Raw genomic sequence first — 23,293 nt, 5'->3', positions numbered from 1 at the left:
GGTTTCTGACACTTGTCCCATAAAAAACCTGTTTTGGAAACGCTGAAAATAGCAAAAACAATATGGGCCCAGCTGACCCTGGTCTGGCCATTTGCCTCAGAAAATAGGGGCTTTGTTAATCTATATTCTACTGCATTTTGTTTAAGTAGCGTCACCACTTATTATTGCCTACCTTGCTTAATTAAAAGGTTTGCTTTCAGCGGAAAAGATTAGCATTTCAGATTTGAGTAAAGTTGTATATTTTGAAATCAGTTTTTTAGTTTAGTAATTTAAAAAAAAGGAATTCAAAATAATATATTTATCCTCTAAGTTGGTTAAAATAGTCTAATAAAAAAAATCCTAGAGTGTAAATGAAATATGTTGAAAATATTTTTTCTACAAAATTACCGAACTAAAAACCTGATTTCACACAAAATACAGTTTTACCCTCATTTTAGACAATAGTTTATTCCAACAGGAAAACGCTAAACATTTTTTATTTGACTATTTTAACCATGTGTACTGTTTTCCTGTTGGAATAAACTTATTGTATTGTCTGGCCGAACACACTTAGAAATTTTTTCTTGTGTTTGATTATTTTTCACTCTATAAATTCACCTTTTTTTTAAATTTAATTTAAATTTCCATATTTTTATGTTCATATTGCTTATTTATTTGATAGAAAGAGAACATTGGAAGCAAGAATGGGAATATTGCTTCCCTTCGTAGAAGTGGCCATGGAAAAGCAAAGTCATCTAATCCTGATCATCAGAATGATTCTGATGGAGAAACTAATTTGGTTGTCAACAAAAGCTCGCCCGATAAAAAGCAAGCAGTTTCCAAGTCTGCCGAAACCCCACAGAGTACTCGAAGTAATACTAAGAGGAAGGCAAGATTGGATACGGAAGAGAAAATCGTGGCTGCGCTTGATGATTTGAATGCATCTGATTCTGATCAAGGATCATCTGCCTCCCACAAAGAGTTTGAAACTGACTAGTAAGTAATCTAATGGTATATATCTTTGTATGGGTACACTCTGATCCAATAGCCCTACCTTAATTGGGCGTTCAGCATATTAACATGATTCCACTGCAAGTAGAAATTTTATTTATTTATTTATTTTCACTGACCTGGTCAATACTCCCTCTATATGCCCTTATCACTAAAATCATATGCATTATATTTTTGAATCACCAAGCTGAGGGGTTCTCAAACTTTTCCCACCCGCGAGCGCCCCCAGCTCCCCAGAACTGCTTAACAATGAATATTCTCGAAAAACCTTTGTCAGGGTGACCGCTCTGTGATGCCTCTGACAAAGGTTGGAGGCGCACCAGGGTGCAGAGACGCACAGTTTGAGAGCCCCTGAGCAACCTTTTTGGTGTTTACAATTGCTATAATATGGTCTGGTTTCTTAAACGAAATGCACTCTATGAAACTGTATGTACTGATCATAGTCGGAGATAGATTTAAAAGACTAGGGGGCATGATGATGATGATGATGTCAATTCATATACAGTAGAGCATCGATTATCCAAAACAGTTAGGGGACTGGGGGTGGATAATTGATTTTTCAGATAACCAATCATTCATAGGAGTAATATGAATAAAATAAACAGTGATATTTAACACAAAACTGTATATATTTTCCATCACTTTGGAGAATATATCATTTATATCATTTGAGGGAAAGCACTAGCGAAACTTCTATGTGGCACGCAAATTTGAATTTGCTGAATGGAACTTTCGGTTGATCTATATTCGGATAATCAATGCTCAACTGTATTTATGTGTTGCAGCAAAAGTCCAAAAACTGGTGCAACCTGGAAATACACTTGTGAACGTTTTCATTTCAGACTTTTACTAAGTCAGTGGCCATTTTTAATGATTAAATTAACTATCATGAACTTCTGATGCTTATTAATTAATCAGTAATCACAATTGTTCAATAATTATTAATTATCAACAAATGAACCACCATGAACTTTTTCAGCTCCTAGTGCTAATTAAGCAATCTATATATATAAAATTGATTTTCTGTCTGTGTGTCTGCATGTGTGTGTGTTCTCTATACAAATCTACAATTTTAGATCGATCGTCACCAAATTTTGCATATATACCAAATGGGACCCGACTTGAACGATAGGCTACTTTAAAATTTCGTCAGAGCAGGGCAAGTGCTCCAAATGGGCAAAAAACTGTCGGGCAACAATGGTTATTGGGCCTCAACAATCACTTTCTCAACGTTTACTTTGGTTACTGTGGTTCCCTAGCAATGCGTTTCAGACGTGCATATGCCTTTATAATGGTTTGTCACTTCTTTAATAGTGCCAGTACATTGAGAAAATCGTGTAGCATCAGGTATTTATTGTTGCTAGGAGATGTGGAAGTTCAAGCTGTTACAAAGGCCAAGTCAGCGTCATAGAAATATATCTCTGTATTGAGAAGTGATGCAGTATATCTATCTAAACGCTTGATTTTTTGTATTTACAATAATTCCAAATGATTTTTATTTAGTGCTATTGCGTAACCAGAATGCCGCCAAAAAAACGAAAAGCGATAGGATTTATCAATCCAAAAACAAAAAAAGTCAGATTATCCAGGAAATTGGAGTCGTTGCAAAATCGGGAATCACGACTTTGTGAAAACCAAAGAAGAGTTGAAGTACTGAGAGCCGCCGAAACCTTTCACCAATGCCAATGTCGACGACAAGAAAACAAAAGAAGAACTGTAGCAGTGAGAGTCATGGAAACAACGAACAGACGCCGAATTCGACTTGAGGAAAATAAAATAAGAACCGCTGCAGCTAGAGGAGAAGAAACGACGGATCAACGAATGAACCGGCTGGAGCAGAATAGGACAAGAACCGCATTAGCTAGAGAAGAAGAAACGACGAATCAACGAGTGAGCCGACTTGAGCAGAATAAGAAAAGAGCCGCAGTAACCAGAGAAGAAGAAACAGCGGATCATCGACTGAGCCGGCTGGAGCAGGATCGGACAAGAACAGCAGCAGCTAGAGTAAAAGAAACAGCTCAGCAGTGTCGAGATTGATTAGAAAGAGACTGTAATTGTCATGGCGAATCACAATACAAACTTATATACAAATACAACGCCACAACAGGCAAATTGCTCAACGAGGTGGCTGACTTAAGAACATCATGGATCCCCAAGCCATTTTTTGGAGGCCCTACCTACTACTGCTACACCACACATGCACCCCGCCCCCGCGGAACCCCCCAACGAATCGGTACATGCGGGAATGTGCGTGTACGTGTAGTGCAACCTGACGTGTAAAGTTTGTTTCTGTGTAATGCTTGTTATGTGTAGTGCTGCCATCTGCCACCAGTTGTTTTTTTTCTAACTATGAGTGAAGTGTTATGATTGAATGATTTATCATTGTAGGACTGTTGCTCTCTGTGGCGAGACTTTTTAATGATGAGATCGGCTCGCATTTGCGCCTTCAAGTTGGGAACCACAGAAAACCAGCTTCAGCCGACCACCACTGTGGGGTTCGAACCCGGATCTTCGCATCGCGAGTCCGTCACTATAACCACTCAACCACCACACAAGAAACAGCATCTGACTTGAAATTGGCAGCACTCAGCTATAATCCAAACTGTAATTATCAGTACCATCCTAAAGTAGTGATTGGAAAAATAAATCAGAAATGTAATTATTGTCAAGCTAAAAAATTCAAAACTGAATCACCAGGAATGTGTTGTTCAAATGGAAAAGTGAAAGTATTGCCATTAAATGAACCTCCGGAACCATTCCTCTCTTATGTGTCGGGCACAACATCAGAATCAAAGCATTTCTTGCAAAATATAAGAAAGTACAATTCATGTTTTCAAATGACATCTTTTGGCACAACAGCAACTGTAAAAGAAACAGGTTTCATGCCAACTTTCAAAATTCAAGGTCAAATTTATAACAAAGCTGGATCTCCTCTTCCCAAAACTGAAGAAAGCCCAAAATTCCTGCAAGTGTATTTTATGGGCAATGAAGAAATTGAAGCCAACCAACGCTGCGACAATATATCAGGAATGAGAAAAGATATGGTACTAAATTTGCAGAGACTTCTTCATAATAATAACAATTTAGTTATTTTGTTCAAAACGGTATTGGAAAAAATGCCTTCTGATGGATACAAGATCGTTATACGAGCGAACAAGAAACCCATGGGTGAACATGAGCGACACTTTAATTCTCCCACCATTAATGAGGTGGCAATAATCGTGGTTGGGAATGAATTCGATAGCCGGGACATAGTCATTCACAAACGAAATGATGTTCTCCAAAGAATTTCGGAAACGCATCGCTCATATGATGCCCTTCAGTATCCATTGCTGTTTTGGCAAGGGGAAGATGGATATCACTTCAATCTTAAGCAAACTGATCCCAACACAGGGTTATCAACCAATAAAAAGTATCTGCCAATGATTTCTATGCATACAGAATAATGATGAGAGATCAGTGTTCAAACCACATTTTAAAATGTCGCCAACTTTTCCATCAATTTGTCGTTGATATGTATGCAAAAATTGAGAGTGAGTGCCTTCTATTCATAAGGTTGAACCAAAAGAAGCTACGAGTGGATGACTACATTCACTTGAGAGATGCCGTAGCTAGCGATGGAAATGTATTAGACATCAGCCAAACAGTCATTTTACCGGCTACATTTACCGGAAGTCCACGGCATATGCACGAGTATGCTCAAGATGCTATGTCTTACGTTCGATCATATGGCCGTCCATATCTATTCATCACTTTCACGTGTAATCCTGCTTGGCCCGAGGTTAAAGAAGAACTTATGGTCAGTCAAGTGCCAAGTGATAGACATGATTTGACCGCGAGAGTTTTTAAACAAAAACTGACAAAGTTTATTGATGTAATAACCAAGAGTTATGTTTATGGGGAAAGTCGCTGTTGGATGTATTCAGTCGAATGGCAAAAAAGAGGACTTCCACATGCTCATATGCTAATATGGCTCAAAGATAAGATTCGTCCAACTCAGATCGACAGTGTCATAGCAGCGGAACTTCCAGATCCAAAAAAAGATCCTCTGTTGTTTGAAGTCATTACGAAGAATATGATTCATGGACCATGCGGAGCCCTTAATCCTAATTTGCCATGCATGAAGGATGGAAAGAGCTCGGAAAAATATCCCTGACAACTGAGGCATGAAACTGAAACAGGAGATGATGGCTATCCTCTATACAGAAGGTGAAAACTTGGAGACGGTGGACACACAGCAAATATCAAATTAAAAGTGAACAACAGTTGTAATGAGATTGAAGTGGACAACAAATGGGTCGTACCATATACTCCACTGCTTTCGAAGATGTTCCAGGCTCATATAAATGTCGAATACTGCAACTCTGTGAAATCAATCAAATACATTTGTAAATATGTCAACAAGGGCAGTGACATGGCCGTTTTCGAGTTAGCTGACGGAAGTAGGCCAAATGACGAGATCACAAAATATCAAATGGGAAGGTATATCAGCAGTAATGAAGCAATTGGGAGGATTCTAAATTTTCCAATTCATGATCGTTATCCACTAGTTGTTCATCTCAGCGTTCACCTAGAAAATGGACAACGAATCTATTTCACTGCTGAAAACGCACGAGAGAAAGCTGCCCAACCCCCAAACACAACATTGACAGCCTTTTTCTTTTTGTGCCAACAAGATCTATTTGCAAAAACGTTGCTGTACTCAGAAGTTCCTAAATATTACACATGGGACACGTTGAGAAAAATATTCAGCAAGAGGGAAAAAGGCTATCCAGTACCAGGATACGATGATATAAGAGCAACGGACACATTAGGACGAGTCTACACAGTTCACCCAAACAATGCAGAGTGCTACTATCTGAGATTATTGCTCCATACCATCCGAGGTCCAACTTCTTTCACGCATCTGAAAACTTTTGAAGGAGAAGTGTGTCAGGGAAGCATGTCAGAAGCACTGTTTGCCAGAAGACGACCAGCATTGGGAGATGACATTATCTGAAGCGTCACTCACGTCCTTTCCTGCTCAATTGCGAAGGCTTTTTGCAATCATACTGACAACTTGCAGCCCATCTAACCCCAAAGATCTGTGGGAAAAGCACAAAACCAATCTGAGCGAAGATATTCTTATGCAAGCACGAAAAGCGTGTTCAGGCTTGGATTTGAACTTCACATCGGACATTTTCAATAAAAGCTTGATATTGCTTGAAAATGTATGTTTAGCCATGAATGGCAAAACTCTTTCAGCTTGGTCTGGATGCACCATCGCAAAACATGTCTGACACTCTCGATAGAGATATACTGAGAGAAACGAGCTACAACAAAAACCATTTGGAAACGTATGTTTCTGTCAACAAGCCCCTTATGAATGAAGAACAATGAGATGCATACAGTATTATTTTTCATTCTGTTACTGATGGAAATGGTGGCCTTTTTTTTCTGGATGCACCAGGAGGTACAGGAAAAGCATTCCTCATCAACTTGCTTTTGGCCAAGATACGTAAAGATGGTGGTATTCCTCTGGAATTGCTTCAACGTTACTGGATGGAGGACGAACTGCACACTCAGCTCTCAAATTACCTTTGAATGTGACATGGTCGGAAAATCCCATCTGTAACATCAGCAAGCATACTGGTCAAGCCAAAGTACTTCAGGCATGCAAGATAATTTTTTGGGATGAGTGCACAATGGCCCACAAAAAGTCTCTTGAAGCACTCAACAGAACCATGCAAGATATCAGAGGAAATTCGAGTATAATGGGAGGTGGTGTAGTTGTTCTTGTAGGAGATTTTCGCCAAACTCTCCCTATCATCCCACGTTCAACGCCAGTGGACCAACTGAACGCATGTCTCAAAGCATCTCATCTTTGGAAGTACACTAAAAAGTTATCACTAAAGATAAATATGAGAGTTTATTTACAGAGAGATCCATCGATGCAAAAGTTCTCGCATGAATTACTGCGTCTTGGCAATGGCAATTTTCCGACGGATCCAACCGCCATGCTATTTTCTCTTCCCCCTATTTTTGTCAGCTGTTACCGTCGCTCCAGGAAGTTGTCAACAAAGTTTTTCCCAACATCCGTGAAAATTTTAAAAACACAGAATGGCTATGCGAACGAGCAATTTTGTCACCTAAAAATGACAATGTTAATGCAATAAACATGATAATACAAAGCAAGCTTCCCGATCCCGAAGTTGCTTACAAATCGTTTGACACAGTCGTTGAAAATGATCACGCCACCTACTACCCAACAGAATTCCTAAACTCCTTAGAACCGCCGGGATTGCCACCTCATAGACTGGTTTTAAAAGTTGGAGCTCCAATTATGCTTCTGGGAAATCTGGATCCTCCAAAACTGTGTAATGGAAGCAGGCTAAGCATCAAGAAACTTATGGCCAACATCATAGAAGCGACAATATTGACTGGAAGTGGTAAAGGTGAAGATGTATTCATTCCACGAATTCCTACGGTACCAACAGACTTGCCTTTTAATTTGAAGAGATTGCAATTTCCCATAAGACTTGCCTTTGCCATCACCATCAATAAAGCTCAAGGACAATCTCTCAAAGTTGCAGGTATAAATCTAGAAAATCCATGTTTTTCCCATGGCCAGCTTTACGTCGCATGCTCCAGGGTGGGAGCACCTGAAAACTTATATGTATTTGCTCCGGAAGGAAAGACTAAAAACATTGTTTATCATAAAGCTTTAGAATGATAGTTTGTAAATTCGCAACATGCTTAAATTTTTGTAATTACGCAAGTTCGTAACATAGTTTCTCCCGCATTTTTGTAATTATACAAATTCGCATTTCTATATCATTTTGTTATTATACACACGTTTGCAACATGTTTTATCTCAATTTTGTTATTATGCAAGTTCATAACATGTTTTCTCCCGCATTTTTGTAATTATACAAATCCTCATTCCTCTACCATTTTGGCAATTGTGCAAGTTCGAAACAGGTTCCCTTATTTATTTTTGTAATTATGCAAGTGCAAAATGTTTTTCTTTCATTTTTGTCGTTATATAAGTTCGTAGCATGTTTTCTCTCATTCTTTATATTGTGCAATTTCCAACATGTTTTTTCTCTCATTTTTGTTGTTATACAAGCTCGCAACATGTTTTCTTTCCCATTTTTGTACCCGGGCAATGCCGGGTATTATAGCTAGTCATTAATAAACATTCTGGGCTTTTACTGTGACATATGCATGTATATTACATCAGTCAGCTCCTCCATTGATGTGTGGCCGCCTCCCATCCTGTATCTATGCCCATGGCACTGGTCTAATTAGGCCTATCTCTAGAATGCATAAGAATTAACATATTAACATAAATGATCAAATTATAAAATCATTTAAACTGCAATGCAAATAATTTTTGAAATTCTTCCAGAAGACTTTCTTGTTCAACAAGTCTTATTTCTAAAGTCTTTGTTGCCCATATAGAATCATTCCTTGTTTAAGAACTTTTCCCTCGTGAAATATTTTTATTATATGGTTTCCATGATGACATCTTAAGTGGAGGTGCACTGTTTATAGGAAATTAGTCTATAACTATAGGGTTAGTAGATTCCAAAGGTGGTTCCCAACTTCAAGGCACTAATGCGAGCTGATCTCCCCATTAAAAAGTCTCGCCACAGACAGACCTACAACAATAAACATTTTCAAGCGTTACACTTCACTCATGGTTAAAAAAGTTGATGACCGATGGCAACACTACAGATAACAAGCATTACACAGAAACAAATTTTACGTTAGGTTCACAACACAGACACACACATTCCAATGTGTAATAATTTGTTAGAAGTTCCGCAGAGGAATATGGACAGGGTGCATGTCTGGTTTAATAATAATAGATTCTAAAGATTATAGAAATGAAGACACGTGTACATGCGCACACCTTGACAATGTTACTTGCATGTGTTTGTAATTAATGGTGCTACTTTACCAACAATTGTTTCTGATTCTAAAGGAACCACTTTTAATATGTAAACTGCATTTTTTCTAGCGGTTGCCTTGTTTAATAGAGGGTATTTATTAAGGAATCGGGTTTCAGAGTGTTTGTTTCACTGATTTTTTTTAAATTATTATTTAAATGGAAGAAGTAAGAAGTAACCCCAGCGCCTTGGGCGCATGGGACAACTCCATGACAAAGAGATCCAGTGAAAAATATGTAAATTGATGAGTCTGTATTTTTCCAGACAGATAAAAGAGGATCTAGTGGTCTAGGGCGTTCACCTGGAAAGTGAAAGGATGTGGGTTCGATTCCCTGCAGGGGCAGTTGAATTTTCTCTCTTTCCAAAATATATCTTCGCAACAGTCAGTTGTAAAAACCTTCGTATGGTAGCGGAGAGTGACGTCATCCTTGTATAAGTCACCATGTGGTGGCAGCGTCAGCAGTTGTGAGCTTGGCCTGAGTCTGGTCCGGCCGTCCATGTACGGCCCCTTTCAGTGCTCCAAGGAAAGATTGAGAAATTCAGTGCCTCTGTAGTCTAGTGGTCTAGGGCGTTCACCCGGAAAGTGAAAGGACGGGGGGTTTGATTTCCCGCAGGGGCAGTTGAATTTCCTCTTTTTCCAAAATATATCTTTGCAACAGCCAGTTGTTAAAACCTTCAGATAAAAGAAGCCCCAAATATTACTCTGCTGGGGCAAAGGGGTGACGATGCTATTGAGACAGTTGGTTAACCCCCTCCTGGTGCAAACAATGGCATGCTCAAGATGAATGTTGTGGTGATCTTCCAGAGGTGTTTTTTTTTTTTGTCTTTTTTTTAATACTAGTGCAGTGTTCTTCAACCTTTTCATGACACCCTAAAATTACGATTTTTTTTTATTTATTTTTATTCTATTTTGAACTTTTAATGATTTAAATTTTAACACACAAATGCAAACAATTTATTTCTATTTGTGATTAAAAGATAATTAAAATTCCTTGAACAAATCTCTACCAGATGTCTGAGCTTGATGCTTTTGTGCAATATTCTTCTGTGTAATGTCAAATTTTAGCGAGCGTGCATACTCTTAAAGCTTTTTTTTCTGGTTATTATAATGATGTATATCTTGTTACATGAGGTTTTTGGAACATTTTGGTTCATACACGTTTCAGACTTTTTTTTCTTTAAAAAATATTTTGTTGATTTCTTTTAAAATTTTTCACAGCACATCAATTGAAAAACATTGTACTAGTGTAATGAAACCCGAGTGGTGTGTATTGGTAAAATGCTTGTCTACCACTGTGGAGGTTGCTGTCACGACCCCAAGTTCAAACCTGAGGGAGTATATAGATAAGATATTTTCCCTAACAAGCTTGAAGCGACCACCGACAGAGAGCACCTTCATTTCCAACCCATTTCATTAATGACAGTAAAGTGCATTATAGCAATATGGCTAGAGTTGGTGTTTGGTGTAGTAGTGTAATGAAGCACACAGAATCTAGTAGTGTAATGAAGCACACAGAATCTAGTAGTGTAATGAAGCACACAGAATCTAGTAGTGTAATGAAGCACACAGAATCTAGTAGTGTAATGAAGCACACAGAATCGTGGCTGGAACAGAATCTGTATTGCTTGGAGAAGACTTGGGTTTACATTTTGTCGGAATTTCAATGGGGATGTGTCAAATTGTGTAAATGCGTGTGCAAAAAAGAATGGATGACTCAGCAAACAAGATCACCAGAAATTGAGTCTGGGAACTTTTTGTGTACATAATGTCAGGGTTGGATTTTTGACATTAAAAAGACAAGCATTGCAAAGTGTCAGAACTTGTGATTATAATACTTTCTAATTGATTGAATGAACATTGGTTCCTGAGAAAAAGAGACATTCTTTTATATAAATGAATTGATACTTTTTTTTGCATGGCATATTTGGTGCACTGAGTATTATTTAATGGGATGAGAAAATAAATTGAGTACTGAAGTGCATAGTTAGAATCTGTCAGGTTCAGAAAGATAAGTTTTTTTTCATTGTTTGTAAGCAATCAATATTAAAAAATTAATGTTTGAAAATATGATAAAAAAAATGACAGAAGTTATGTTTGTGTAAATTTCAGTCCATCTATGGGTGCTGACAAATCCCGGAAAACTCGCAAGAAAAACAGTAGAAGAAAAATTATTTATTCTGGTGATGAGGTAAGCTTTTCTGAATTTTTATTTTTATTAAATAGTTCCATTTTATTTAAGATAAGCTCAACTAAAAACACTATTTATTCTTCATCAAACAATTTTATTATTTATTTAAATTTATTATATAGTAAAACAAAGCTCATCCCAAAATGACACTGTTATTTTACTAATTTTTTTTTTCTGACAGGATTCAATATTGCCAGATAATGATTCTGAAACAGAAGAAAAACTTCAGAGCGATTCATCAAAGCTGAAGTTTGCATCCAAAAAGGATGTATCACCTTCAAAGAAAAAGTAAGATGTATATTGCCTGACATTTGACCTATTTCGTCAAAAATGTATAACTACAGTAGGGCACTGAGCTATGCACTAATCTAGACCGGATGTACCTCATACAACCAAAACCGTTGATATTTCAGATCTTATTATGTTTTAAATGTTAGGTAAAATAAAGAAACTCTTTCTGTATTATGTATGCCATCTTGCTAGGGCATTTATGCCCAAGTGATAAAATTGAATTGAATAAAATAAAGAAGTTAGTTTTATAAATATTTGTTTGCTCAAAGATTATTTTAAATTACTACACAGTGTAATGAGAATATCAAATAAATACAATGTAAAATTACATTAAATAAAGTACTATAACATAGCTGCCAAGTCTCCCGAATTTTATCTTCATCGCACGATCTCCCGAAAAGTTCTTAAATCTCCCGAATTTTTACGAAAATCACAAAAATCCCTAATTGTCCCTAAAAATTCCCTACTTCATTAAAAAAATCCCCGCTTATGAAAACAATCCCTAAGGAATTTCTTGTGGGGCATGAAGCCTCTTTTTTTTCCCTTTCGAAATGACGTCACACGTCGTAAATGGGGAAATTCCCTTTTTAAGGAAGTTTTACAAACCCTCTGATGGTAACAAGAAAGTTGTTTGTCTTATCGTGCAGGGAAATGGCTTAGCAGCCAATAGTCCTGGATAATAATTGAAGATTATGGTGATGCACATGTGGTCAAAATTTCTTTTGTTGAAGTTACGTACGTGCGATATAACAAAGCATGAATAATGATAAGCAAAAACATATTTAATCAATTTTAAAGATACTTATTCCGATGAATTTCCTTTCATCAAACGTTCCAGAAGAGGGCCGACTTTTCCTTTTTGTACAAGTTGTGTTACGGACATAAACATTGGTCATGGAAAGACTGCCATCATCAGTCGTGAAGTGAAAAAAAAACATCAAGCAAGTGTCACAAAAAGTCAGTGTTCTTCAAAAATTGACGGTGTTTTCCTTCATCTTCTGATGATTTTGGGGTCATTCGCGGAGAATGTTTGTTCACAGCGTTTCTGATTGAACACAATATTTATTTTTACATCATTGAAGTTTTGACCTCCAATTTCACTTGTTTTTTGCGTAGGAATTTTATTCCCAAGGGTTTAACTTCCATGTGTGTAAAATCCCTATTTTAATTTGACTTCAGTTTTTGAGTAGGGATTTTATTCCCTATGCTTCAACTTTTATGTTTGGAAAATCCCTATTTTATTTGGAAAAATCCCTATTGTATTTATTAGGGAGTGGTTTTAGCATAAAATACGGGTGTGCGCTAAAATCTCCAGAATTTTCATTTTCAAAAGTTGGCAGCTATGCTATAATGCAAGGCTGGACAAATCACATAAAAAAAAATCTAGGTGCCAAAAAAGTTTTACCCAAAGAAAAGGTTCAAAATAATGCTGCTTTTGACTTTTTCAGGGCATAGTGACCCTTTTTCATGTCGGCAGAAATGCTGCTATAAATTCCAAACATTTTGTGCTGCTCTCATCCTGCAATTTAGTAACTATACAAAGAAAATTTTAGGTGCCATAGCGACCTGGCTCTTGTCCAGCCCTACAAACTATAATGTATTTACAATTTACAGCATTTCAAAGATACTGTATAGAGATGGGACGAATATTCAGCTGCTATTCGGTATTCTGCCCAGCAGAATAATGATTAGGTATTCGACCGAATATCTGTAAATCTCAGATATTAAACTAATTTTAAAAAATTATGTTAATCAAAATTTTTTACATAAATTAAAAATTTGCTTATTATATTTTGTTGTGTGGTATATATTATATCCCTTTCTGTAAGAGAGGTTGTCAGGGGGAATTTTTAGGATAGGGAAAACACATGAAACTGGAAATAGAATCCTACTGCAGTGAGCATGAATATTATACACGAATTCACTAACTGAAAGATGTACCTAGACAAGATACATATTAAGCTACTGAAAGAGGCAAAGAACATCTAAAGAAGGAAAGTAAGGAAATAAGTCGTAAATTTTATGATGCATTATTAGTTGAGAGTGAATAATGGTTGACATTTTCTTAATTAGATATAAAATTGGTAACAAGTGTTGAAGAAATTTATTTCTATAAGTAATATTAAAATACAATATATCATCATTAAATTTGATTGTCAATATCATGGCAATAAAAATCTTTCAATTGGATGTTTTAAATACTGTATTTATTTAAATAATAAATTGTACAATTAAAATTCAATATCATTCAAAATTACCAATAATTTCATTTTCAACCGATAACACCAATTTTATTTATAATTATGATGAATTTCAAGAAAATTGATATTTGGCTGCCGAATATTTGGCCAAATCACTATTCGTCCCATCTCTAATACTGTACATACTTGAAAAAATTGTATTTCAATGTCCTCAGAACCGCTCTCCGCCTGCGTATTTAATGCATGAAGCTCTTGCTTTGCACTGTGGCTGCAGTTGAAACAGTTTGCCACTTTACTAAGCTTTAATATGCTTTTTGTATAATATTTCCACTGCACACACTTTTTTAAAATTAATTATGAAAGTACCTTTTCTCTGACTTGAAATTAATTTAATCAATGTTCTGCTGTACGCATGTAGTTATTTAGTTGGTACCCCTATTCATTGGTTTTTCTGAAGCTCCTAGTAAAACCTAACCTTAGTGTTATATACGAGTATTACCACTGTAAACAAATAGCTCCTCATTATTTGTTTTTAAATTTCCCCTGCATAGAAGAGATATATCTGAAGATGACTCTCCGCCAAGTCCTGTAGCAACTAGGAGAGAAAGTCCAAGGAAGAAATCTCTCTCCAAAAACAAGGAAAATTTAAAGAATGTGACTCCAACCAAGCCAGTAAAGGTGAGCTTGCATAAATAATAAATTTCATTATTCTATGTAACTTTTGTTCTTTTAATGTTCTAGGTACACGCAAAAGTAAAAAAGGTGAAAACACATGAAGCTAGTTATAAATTCATCAAATTACTTTAATTTTTTCAAAAATGATCATGTTCATGTGGTTGGACTATGCATGTTCATGTAAATCAACAGTGGAACAGCTTTATAGCATCACGCTTAGAGACCCCAAAAAAGTTACTGTATCAGTGTAGTGACCAATGATAGAGGTGAAGAAAAAAAATGCAAGAAATTCAGTGATTTAGCACAAAGAAATGTTCGTCAAAAACGATACATAAAGGGGTGTGCTCTAGGGAAGACGGGTAGGAAGAGCAAAAAAAGCTTTGTCTATCAAAAAAATTATCAGGGGCACAAAAAAAGATAGGTCCTGCACTGATAGAGATTTTTTCTCAAGGGGGTGCCAAAAATAGATCCTGCACTGGTAGATTATTTCTTGAGAGGTGCCCAAAAAAAGTCCAGCATGGGAAGAGATTTTTTTTTTTTCGAACCTTCCCCAGATGCATAATCTCTCCCACATGTGTCAGCTGAATAAATGCTCTAATTGTTGCCTCAGATCATGCCAATAAGATTCATTATAGTCTGGGCCATCATTGTTAAACTTCTTTTCATTTGAAATTATTTGTTACCACTGATCACCCACATCATTTTTGCCTATTGCGATTCTTCACTTATATTGATTATTTACTTTAAGACTTCAAACATTTCCAAAAAAAATTCATGTGAGACATTTTTATAAATGCTATGTGGTATTTGTGACTTAATTTTTTTTTTTTTGTAGTTGCTAATTTATAAAAGTCAATGTATTGTCATTAGATGTGAATTTTTCTTTTCCACTTGGGCACTTGTTCCTCTGTTTATAAAAGCATCATGCCCAGTTGATATAGAACATTTGCTTATTCTAACTTTTCTCCAAATTTACCAGTGCTTAGGGTCGTCTTAATGCATAGATCCACACAGGCCTCATGATAATGAGATCTGGTTAAGATTTTCTAAATTAAGCACATGAATTGGTAGACAGACGTTTGTAGTCAGATAGGGGGTCTCAGAAAAATTTATTTTAATAATAAAATAATGCTATTAGAGATAGTCCTGCCCATATATTTTTATGCAGAACATTTTTTTTCTGCATTACAAAATTTCGAAATGAGCCGTGAGTTCAAAACTAGCTTTTTTCATTCACCTAACCTTTCTGCCTGTACATATACAAGATGGTTGCATTTGCCAATTGCAAAATATAAACATTTTCTGTGATCTTATATTTCTGTAACACTTTTATTTTGCAGATATCTAGTTCTGCATCTGAAAGGCAGGATCCTCTTCAATCCAAGGAAAGCCCACCTACATCTTTAAAAAAAATTAAGTAAGTAAAAAAATAAATTTTGTAATTTTAAAATAAAAATTTTGAAATTTAAATTTAAGTTAAAATTAATTAAATACTTCACATATAATGTATTTAATTAATTTTTCATACTTTTTTCGGTGCTTAGCTTAAACTTTAGTTGTTGAATTTATTTATGAAACTTTAGTTAGTGAAAATCTAGTTAATCAAAGCATATGGACAATCAGATTCTTTACTACTGTAATAAAAAGGCTTTTTTGCTTGAAAGTGTTCCCTTTATTATTTATTAGCTTTATCTCATTTGTCTAAGTACACTTGAAATTAAAAAATTTGATATAACCTCTGAACCTGAGTGCGGTCTGGATAGTTATATATCTGTATGCTGGAGGTAAAGTACACTATGTTAATTTTCATCATTATTGAGATAATGCTATCAATTTGCAGTACTTTGTAATACTATACACAGGTATAAGACACTGAGTCCTATTTCAATAAATAACGGAGATATCCACTTTATAAAATGAATGAGCTCCATAGAAAGCCATACTAAACAAATCTTTAAACTGCTCTCCTGTAAAATTTCCCTTTTGTGACATGGTGCCCTTTACCTTCAACATAAAAATACACAGTGGAGCTTCGGTTGACGAGCTTAATTTGTTCTGCCAATGTGCATTATTCGAATCAAACTTCCCCATAGAAAATAATAGAAACTCGGATAATTTGTTCCACAATTATCCAATGGATAAAAAGGACTAATATAAACAGCATTCAATAAATAATTAGACACAATAATAATAATATATAATACAATAAAATATACATAATATAAATAATGCCATAAATACAGACATACGATATACAATACGATAATGTTTACAGACATTATTGACTATTAACTTACTCTAAACGACGAGAGAGAAGAGGACTATTGTTTAGGACAATTTACAGACTTCTTGTTTGCAAACTTTTTTTTTGCATGACTTTCAAAAAGGGCCTTATCCAATGACACTTGCTTTTGCCTCCTTTTTACGATTTCTAGGAAATGGGAAATATATATTATTTTATTGTTATTTTCCGGATATTATGCTGAGGTGAGCTCGGAAAGAAAAGTCATCACGTCTCCGCCGGGACTCGAACCCAGGCCCTCTTGCATACCGGGCAAGCATGCTACCATCTACACCACTGGGCCATTTCCTGAAGTTAAGAGAGGCTACTAATGCCTCTACTTCAGCGCCTCACGACACAGTGCGTGAAATTAGGAAGGCAGATTCATGTGTCTCCAGTGGTGTAGATGGTAGCATGCTTGCCCGGTATGCAAGAGGGCCTGGGTTCGAGTCCCGGCGGAGACGTGATGACTTTTCTTTCCGAGCTCACCTCAGCATAATATCCGGAAAATAACTGTTTCCTTGATATATTGCAGTGTTCGTTGGACAGATTCATTACTCACACACTGCTACATCTTTATTTGGGTGGTTATTTTCTACAGAGTTTTGCACATATTCCCACATTCTACACATCTCTCATATCTAATTTTATGTGAAGGACATCTCCTTACTTCTCTCTTCCTCAGATGAAATACTGTCCATTAACTCTTTCTGGTGCACGCAAAAGAGATCCATCACTTCATCTGTCACCAACTACTAGACATTTTTCACCACTAGTTCTTGAATGCCATCCTCATGCACCCCCCAGTCCATGGTCTTCCCCAATCTCACAAGTAGTGGCTCCTGTTCATGAGCTAGCCCTTCAAAGTCACGTTCAATAATTCAAATCAATCTACAGTTTCCTCCAAGCAGAAGTTGAAAAAAAACTTCAAGTTCACATACTCATGGCTACAATGTTGCATCTAGTTTCACATCGTAAATATTCACACTCACACGTGTGTTAATTTTCCGAGTGAGGCATGTTTACAGAAGACTTTAGGGGAGAATATTATCACCACCATAATTCCATAATACGTGTGTAAGCAGAAGCAAAAAATCATCAGCTCAGATGAACAAAACTCAAAATCTTTGCTCGTAACGCGAATCGTCACTCATTGACCGAGTCAAAATTTGTTTATTCATTTTTTTGCTTGTTTACCGAATCGCTCTTGAACCAAAGTTCCACTGTACTATATATATTTAACAGGACATGGTTACCTACAATTCTTTAAATAAAGAAAATTGAACACTAATTAAAAAAAAAAAGTGAAATTATAGATGCTATAAAATCATAGACTTTTACAGTGTTAGGCGGCAACAAAAATACCCCCTCTTAATAGGAATGACCATGGCTCCTTGTTACTGTCCTGCTTTTCCACATTCAGGAATTCCAGAGAAAAAGTTATACAAGTTTCATGTATGATTTAGCAGTAGTAGTAAGTGAGATCCAATAGTTTTTGAATATTCAATGAATAAATCTAAGAAATCAGCCAGCCGCTGAATAGTGAAAAAATGTAGCAAACTTTGATCAAACCTCTTGTATTGTATTGATAAATCCTGATTGCTTTTAAAGTAAATCATCAAAATGACTGTACTCACTGTAAATCTTCAAAATGACTGTACTCACTGTAAATCATCAAAATGACTGTACTCACTGTAAATCATCAAAAATGAGACATTTTTTTATATACAATGATGATTTTTGTTGAAAGCTTTCAAGTAATGAGGCTGTCCCCTCTAAGAAAGTAGGAGCGCTATTTTGATCGAATCAGAACATGCATCACTATTTAAGAATCTCAGAGACAGTTTGCCTACACTGCGCCCGAGTGGCGTGGTGGTAAGATGCTCGTCTACCACCGTGAAGGTTGCTGTCACGGTCCCAGGTTCGAATCCGAGGGAGGATATAGTAAAGATATTTTCCCAAACGAGCTTGAGGCGATCACTGAAAGACAGTGCCTTCCTTTCCAACCCATCTCATTAATGGCAGTAAAATGCAGTATAGCGATATAACCAGAGTTGGTGTTTGACGAAGTAGTAGTTTGCCTACAGATTTTGGGAGCTGGGGGAGGTTCCAGAAAAGTTTGACACTTTTAAAATATACAGCACATATGTACATACAGTGGCACTTTTTGATAATAGATACCATGGGACAGAAAGTTTTGTCTGCTAATGGGAGAAGGTTTCCATTAATATATAGCAAAATATATCGAGGCCCTGTTTCACAGACTTTGAAAGTTTCTATTAACGGGAGGTGTTCTCCAACTAGGATTGTCTATTATGGAGGCTTCACTGTATACCTGACTAAAGAATGTACAACATAATATTACTCTAATGTATTAATCTTTTTCCTACTTATCTACCGCCCTTATCCGTTTTTTAAGGAAAGGCTTATCTGATGTCGATGAAGATGATTTACCTCTGAGTACCATTTCTTCTAATATCGATTCCGACGGAGATGACTTTCCTTTGAGTACCATTTCCTCCAATAAGAATGTCGAATCAGCAAACAGTACATCCAGGAAAAGACTGCTATCTAGCCCCTATAAATCAAATCCTTCTAAAAAGGTACTTATATACTCAGCTTCACTTTATGAAAGGTCTGTATTTTGATTGCTAGTGTCACAAACTGCCAATTGCCATACTTCACTCCAGCTTTCACTTGATTACAAAAATGTCACTAACTTTATCTCCTACGTTTTCTTTCATTATGTTTTCTTTTTTATTTACTTTTAATGTTTGTTAAGCATTGAAGTGGTTTTTTTTGGTTTAAATGTCTGCAAATTTCTGTTACAGGAATGAATGACAATTATTGTTTAATCATGAAAACAATCTTAAGGCCCGTTTACACGAGGCAACTTAATTTTAAGTTTCCAAGTACGATACAATGTATGCAAATGATAAGGGCCGTTTACACGGCTTTAGTTGGCAAGTGCACAAGTGATTTCTCTCCCACAGAGGGGTTTATTTTGATCTCAAGCGTGAACCTGTTCATGTTCCGTCGTCTCCTGAAGTTACGCTAGAATTCATAGGAAATATTGGATAGTGAGGTGGCCAGGGGACACAACCTTCAAGTTTGTTGAAAAATATCTTCGCCATGAATATTTGTTGAACTATAGAAATGAAAATTACCTTAACAAACAAGCTAAAAATTATCCGATGTTGTAAAAAGCTATGGAATATTCTGTCGACGTGATGTCAGGAGTTGAAAAAAATTGAAGATTCAAAAATATACAATATATCGGGTGTGGAAGATTTATATATTAAAAGCTGGAGGGGAATTTCAAATATTTCTCTCGTCCAGAACAAATTTGCTGCCATCTGTTGTAAAAACACATGATCAAATATTTAACATAAAGATATCATCTCTATAGATTAAATTAAAAAATAATAATTTCGAAAATTTGGAAATAATTTTTATGTTTAATGAATTTTTATTATTTTTTAACCCTTAGAATTTCCTACAAATGCCAAGAATCTTCTCCCATATTTTCGGCTTACATAATTCATAATTTATCTCCTCTTTAACTTCAATTAAAATATCATATAATCAATATTTACAACTTAGAGGAGAAATATAGAAATCTTATATTTCTTCTCGATGACTTACATAAGTTTATAATGTGTTGTGTATTCTTTTTTCCCCTCTTGGGTAAGTGAAAGTGAATAAATTTATATTCTTTAAAAAAAATATCATATAATGTGGCTCTGATTACAGTATTCGTAAGTTCTACCTGATCATCTTCATCCATCGTTACGAAAGCATGAGCTTTAAAAAAAACACTTCTCTGTGTGTGTGTGAAGGCCAGATAAATAAATTATTACTATTATTCTCCTGCGTGTTGCTTCTCTCTCTCTCTGTGGATTTGAGTAGACTGAAGCGCGCATGTGCTAACTGCGTTTACCTCTGTAAAAATTATCCAATGAGCGTCTACTTACCACTTATCGTGTGGACACTTTCAAGAAGAATCGGTAAGTTAAAATTAAGGTACCAACTAAAGCACTTGCCTCGTGTAAATGGGCCTTTACTTGAATGACCTGTTTTTAGTTTTTGTTGTTTTAAAATATTTCCATTGGAATACTTGTTTATTGTGTTCAATAATTTTGATGAAAGGTAAAAAAAACATGCTTTAATCACACACACAGTTTCAAACTTACTTGTCTGATCAACTTTCCCTGATTTTTCAGAAAATTCCCCCCCCCCCCATATGTTAACTTGTGTATGGTATAGCTCTTATGTAGCTTCTACTCTTCCCAGGTACATTCCGGTGTATAATTCTTTAATGTATATTGGCAGAAAAATCATGTGTTTGGAAACCAGTTTTTTGGGTTTCACACATCTTGTGTGAAATTGTTATTTTCTGTTTTAACAATCTATGTATTTATTCATTAATGGAGCGCTATATTATGCAAGGAAAAAAGGGAAAAATGCCAATAAGCCAACTTGGATTTTACTGCCAATCACAACATTGTAGAGTTAAATATATTGACAGAAATTTGTCACAATTATAAAAGATGATAATGATTGTAATAAATAAAAAGGGGGAAACAAGATATATATATACTGTACATAAATTTGATGGTTGCAGTTGCCTCGAGAACAATATCATTGAGTTACATTTTTTTTATATAAATTTCTGCTAAGATGAAAAAAAGTTTCTTTCAGAAATGCATAAAAATATTTTATATTATTTATGAATATTTTTAAATGCTTATTGAAAACTTTTCAATATTTCAGTCAAAAGAAAACACACCAGAGGACAAGGATAAAACTCACAGTTCAAGTAGTCAAGGAGCTATAATTATAAGGTTTGTGATATTCACCGTGATTTTCACAAGATATGTTCTTATTTAATTTTCTTAATTTATGGATTTATTATCGATGTATATACTGTCAAACTGTGGGACACCGTTGTATTATTATGCAAATTAGTTAGTGAAACACAAATGCAAACCCCTGACTTGTATGTATGTCTTTACCAGGTAAGACAGTTTGCGAGCAGTAGGGCGTTTAATTTTTTTTTTTACAGTTTCTGAGTATGTAGAATTATGACAAAGTCACTTGCATGGATGGTTTGGGTATTGGAGCAACCAGAAAATTATGAAATTTTTTTTTGCTTCTGATCATCGTCAATGTAAAAGGGTTGGGGGGGGGGGTCTTTAAGCACATAGTAGTTGATGTAAAGTGGTGGCAAGAAGTTTAAGGACAACCAAAAAATTACCATATCTTGAAAACCTGTTCATGTAAATACATGAAAATTTTAAAGGAATAGTTACATGTGGAACGAAACATTTTCCAGTGAAAAAAAGAAATTGATAGGGTGCTACACTGTCTCAGAAAAAATTGTTGAATTTATAGTAAAGGCCAAAACCTGTAAAAAAGTATGAAGAGACACAAACATGTTTTTTGTGACATCAGAGAGAGAAATTTGCATATTTTGCATGTTGACTTAGAAACTGAGACTAGACTGTCTTAAATGGTATTTGCTGTGAAATCTGGTTTGTTTCTAAGTGTGAAGTTGATGAAAGCAATACATTTATCAGAAATTGAAAAGGGCAAAATCTTTGCTCTCAGAGAAAGTGGTATGTCTGATCACAAAATCTCGAGAATTTAATGATCAGAAAGTGTTGTTTCTAATTTCATAAAGGATCCCTGGAATGATGGACTGAAAGCTCACACAGTTAGACTTCCTTCTCACTATTCGTCAGAAAAGGTTGATTATCCACAATAAGAAAAAATCCTCTGGTGTAATTCAGAAGGAATACAACTTGCCTTGCAGAAGTCGAACTGTGTAAAAAAACAATAAGAATTTAATATCCAGTATGTAAATATGAAGTGCAAACTTCTCCATATAAAACGGCACAGGCAAAAGTGAGTTCAATTTGCCAAAAAGCACATATCTTTCGGTGCCAAGTGGAATGATAATGTTTTCTCTGATGTGAGAAGAAGTTCAATTTTTATGGGCCTGATAGATGGTTTTAAATATCACTGCCATGACCTATGCTGTGACAGAGTTGTATTTTTGGAACACCAATTCGGAGGTGAATCAGTGATGGTTTGGGGAGGTTTTTTGCATCCCAAGGAAAAATTCCAATCATTTTCATAAGCTGCAAAATGAACTCAGAGGCATATCAAGAAATTCTGTCAGAAACTCCTTCTTGAGGCACCTCTTCTAGACAGTATTTGTTTCAACAGGACAGTGCTTCTGTACATGTTTCAAAGTTTACAATGTCTTGGTTTGAAACCAATTCAGTGGAACTTGTTGACTGGCCAGCCAAAAGCCCTGATCTGAGTCCTGTAGAGAACATGTGGGTTGGCATTTTGAAATAAGAGGTGTATAGAAATGATACACAGTATGAAAATAAACATGCTCTTATGACAGCAATGAAACAGGCTTGAAAGTTCCACAGCAAGTTATTTGTGACTTATCTCAATTGATGACATCCAGAATGATAAAGATTATGGAGAAGGGTGATTTTTTTTTTTCTTGATTATTAAAATGATTTTGTGCATAATTTTCACAATGTCCTTGTAATTTTTTCTAAGTTTTGACCTTTACCTATAAATTCACGAATTTTTTTCTGAAACAGTGTAGCACTCATCAAAATTTTTTTAACTTTTAGTAATTGTTTAGTCCTATTTGTAATTATCACTCTAAGATTTTTATGTATTTACATTCACATGTCTTTGATGTAT

General features: G+C 35.6%; 1 protein-coding gene across 5 annotated transcripts in view; it reads left to right on the top strand.

Moving 5' to 3' along the window:
• LOC149081815 (uncharacterized) overlaps nucleotides 1-23,293 on the top strand; it is a 58,533-nt gene that overhangs the window by 5,755 nt on the left and 29,485 nt on the right. For all 5 annotated transcript variants that reach the window (XM_089235589.1, XM_089235591.1, XM_089235594.1 and 2 more), the window contains exons 3-9: nucleotides 662-975; nucleotides 11,035-11,113; nucleotides 11,295-11,401; nucleotides 14,157-14,283; nucleotides 15,621-15,697; nucleotides 18,981-19,164; nucleotides 21,335-21,405. In XM_089235589.1, the coding sequence (XP_089091715.1) occupies nucleotides 662-975; nucleotides 11,035-11,113; nucleotides 11,295-11,401; nucleotides 14,157-14,283; nucleotides 15,621-15,697; nucleotides 18,981-19,164; nucleotides 21,335-21,405 (959 nt within the window). The remainder of the gene's footprint in view (nucleotides 1-661; nucleotides 976-11,034; nucleotides 11,114-11,294; nucleotides 11,402-14,156; nucleotides 14,284-15,620; nucleotides 15,698-18,980; nucleotides 19,165-21,334; nucleotides 21,406-23,293) is intronic.

The sequence above is a fragment of the Pholcus phalangioides genome, unplaced genomic scaffold (assembly GCF_987345545.1).
Source record: "Pholcus phalangioides strain wild (caught in Gottingen) unplaced genomic scaffold, Ppha-v1.0 ptg000009l_1, whole genome shotgun sequence".
Classification (NCBI taxonomy): Eukaryota; Metazoa; Arthropoda; class Arachnida; order Araneae; family Pholcidae; genus Pholcus; species Pholcus phalangioides.
Note: the sequence above shows the minus strand (reverse complement) of the source record. Positions and strands in the feature narration are given on the sequence as shown.